We start from the raw sequence: 3,314 nt of genomic DNA, 5'->3' as shown, positions 1-3,314 counted from the left end.
GTGAGAGAGAGAGAGAGAGTGTGTGTGTGTGTGTGGCGAGCTGTTTATCTCCATGTTTACAGGATATGTCATTTTCATATTCATATCCTTTACAGTTATTTAGTCCAGATGGCAGTATGTTGGCTGTGAGCTCTTAGCAGTGCTAATGATGTAGGACAGACGCTCTCACAGAACCGCAGTACAAACACACACACACACACACACACACCCCCAGAAGAAGCAGCAGCAGCCCGGCGGCAGACCCCACAACTCTCTGTAGATCAGTGTGACCCACAAGGTCAGCCCCCTGGCCCCGGACAGACATGGCAACCCGGGTCCCTGTGAGCTCAGCAGCTGTTCCCTGCTTCTTACACCCCCCCCCCCCCCCCCCCACCCCAACCTTCCACCAACCCCTGGCACGCCGCGCCCTGCTCTGTGCTCCAGTTCCAAACCAAAGACTTCCACCCCCAAGTCCATCAAACCCGGGCCGTGCCGCTTATGCTGCAGAAGTTGATCTCAGCGCCACTCGGCTCGCTGAGAGAGGCTCTGATCCAAGTCGACCTGGGAGGGGCTCGCTCGCTGTCCAAATAAACCACTCCCACGATCAGCTCGGCAAGTCCTGCCCCCCTCCTCCTCTCCCTTACCCCAGACCCCCTTCTCCTCTCCTCTCCTTAGAAGAAGAAGTCTTTATTCGTCACACAGCTATGACACTCACACAACACACACACACGCAATGGGAGACACATGAACGCCGGCGAAATTAGTTCTCTACCTTTGACCCATCTTCCTCTAATTGGTCCTCGGCGCCCGGGGACCAATCCAAGTGCTCATCCAACCTTGGTCAGGAACAGACAGGAGAGCGATCTGTTCTGCAAGTTTTTATATTGGGATTATTTTGGGAGGAAACCATTGTGAACACGGGGAGAACATGCAAACTCCACACACAGAAAGGCTCGGGAACCCCCTAGTGCCAACCGTATCCCAAGCGGGAATCGAACCCAGGACCTTCTTGCTATGAGGCGATGAAGATGAGGCTCTCCTCTCCTCACCCTTCCTCTCTCCCAGACCTCATCTATCCCCTCTCCTCTCCCTGGACCCACCCTCTCTCTCTCTCTATCCATGGCAGTGAGAGAGGTAGGGAGGGGAAGCTGGAGTTGTGTCTTTAACATCTGAGTGAAACAATCTGTTTGCTCTCCAACGTGGTTTGGAGAGTTCTTACTCATTTTCCCCGTAACAGTCGGAAAGAATAGTTCACATTATTCCATCAATAGTCTAAAATCTTGTGGAACTGGCACTGACTAAAAGGGTAGGCAGACAGTTTCATTATGATCTCTTGTTCCTGTAAATCATCACCTTCTACCATCACATGCAGATCAAAAGCCCGCCTCGTCCTGTGAGTCACTCGCACTCACAGCTCTTCCTCGCTCCCGCTGAACTCAGCGCACATCATTTGCGATGGAATTTGTGTATCGCGAGAGCAGGACAAAAAAAAGTTTTGGAGAAAGTTGAGGAGGGCAGGGATGGGGAGAGAAAGAACTCGGCTTTGAGGGAAAGTGGGAGAGAGCTTCTCATCCTCTGGAATGCCCCAACGCCTCTAATCAATCCGTGCGAAATCAAGATAGCCTAGCGAATAGCCTATTGGATGCGTCGCCGAGTTATGAGAAGAATCAAAATGCTGAGCTAGACTTAATCGCACAGGCTGACTGTATTGCTGGATTTTTGTTTTCATCAAATTTCCTTTTTCTTCAAAACGTTTATCCAGTTATAGCTAGTGTAAAGTGGTTTTCTTTTCTTGGTCGAGTTTGAGGCATATCTCCTTCTGGGGGAGAGAAGGTGAGTTATTACTGTGGTGCATTGCGCAGTTTCTCGTGCGCAATTGCACATTTGCCTTCTTTAAGATTTCATTTCAAGTGTTATTTTGAACGCAATTGTTTCCCCTGATCATTTGAATATGCAATAATGGGTTCACCTTCAGAAAGAGTATTCACTACCTTTTCCCTTGAGCATGACGAAAAATATATTTTCCCCTTATGCACTGTGCACCATCTGCACGCAAGTGTGCGCGTCTCTGAAATACAGTCTTATTGTTTTGCAGCTTTTGACTCGGGAGTGTTGAGGGGGCGTTGGATTTGGGACACAAAAAAAGAGGAGAAATTATTCCGCCAAAAAGTGGAGTTGTGAATCCCGAGCGGAAAAGCAGGGAAGTATGTGTCAGGATCGGCTGTGTAAGTTGGCCGTGGGGCTGGTGGCCGTGGGGCTGGTGGCCGTGCTGGCGCTCTGCGCGGAGGCAGGGGACGTGACAGCGACAGGAGATGGCGAGGCTGCCAAGCCCACGGAGCCCCGAGCGAGCAGGGCGAAGAGGAGGGGGACGGGGACGGAGGTCCTCAGGGGGTAATAGCCTTACTTTATCTTACTGTAAAACTCAACTGGCTTATCTGGATATATTGCGACCGTTTCTGTTTATTCACTTAGGCTATAACGGTGTGCATTTTGGAACAGTTTTAACGAACTTGTCAGCAGTGCGTTGAAATATGTCATCACGAGTGTCTCCTGGGATGCTGCTGCATTTTTGGCAAGCGTCTTTCTGAGTCTCACAAGCAACGTGTTTCCAGCTCAGTTGTATACATCAATTACGGTTTTTTTCTACCTAAATCTGGCCTCACACACATTATAGACGTACAGTATAGACGTACAGTAGCCTAGGCCTACTGGTTCTACTCACTGCAGTGGGCTAAGAGGGTCAGAGGAGAGTTCAGCATTTTCTGTTTTTAATTTGTTAAGAATTCAGGTCGACCCCAACAAGTGAGATCCTCAGTGATGGGAAGTTTGGAGGAAAGTTTGGTAATTAAATACTGGCAAGACTATCACATTCCTGCTGGCTGCAATAATAAATTACAACCAAACAAAGGAGGCCATTGGCCGCGTGTGGCTGTAGGAATGCCTGCTGCAAGGAAAGAGAGTCACAGCCTAATCTGCTTCGGCCAGAAACACCACACCCCACTTTGGGATAAAGCACATCTGCAGCTGTACACAGTGGGCCACTGGTAGAGAGATGGTATGTGTGTGTGTGTGTGTGTGCGTGTGTGTGTGCCTCCCTTAATCACTGTAACAGCAGCAGCTGATGATGATGGACACTCTTTAGGGTCCACAGGCTATGGTTGTTTGAAGTGAAAATGTGGGTTCGTTTGTCAGACAATCCGTGCATATAGAGGGCGGGGCCGTAAACAGTGTCAGGATGCGAGGCCAGGCTCAGCAGTTTGGAGAATGGCCACTAGGTTGTGCTGTTTCCCTGCAGTCCATGTCATCTCTCTCTCTCTCTCTCTCTCTCTCTCTCT

At 49.8% G+C, this 3,314-nt stretch overlaps 1 protein-coding gene across 1 annotated transcript in view; it reads left to right on the top strand.

The window, feature by feature from the left end:
• Positions 1-2,185: 2,185 nt before the first annotated feature.
• fbn1 (fibrillin 1) overlaps positions 2,186-3,314 on the top strand; it is a gene marked incomplete at its 5' end in the record, with an annotated part of 32,415 nt that continues 31,286 nt past the window's right edge. The window contains one exon of the mRNA XM_084437468.1: positions 2,186-2,370. Within this exon, the coding sequence (XP_084293594.1) occupies positions 2,186-2,370 (185 nt within the window). The remainder of the gene's footprint in view (positions 2,371-3,314) is intronic.

Source organism: Borostomias antarcticus (assembly GCF_949987555.1).
Source record: "Borostomias antarcticus genome assembly, chromosome: 4".
In the NCBI taxonomy this organism is placed as follows: domain Eukaryota; kingdom Metazoa; phylum Chordata; class Actinopteri; order Stomiiformes; family Stomiidae; genus Borostomias; species Borostomias antarcticus.
Note: the sequence above shows the minus strand (reverse complement) of the source record. Positions and strands in the feature narration are given on the sequence as shown.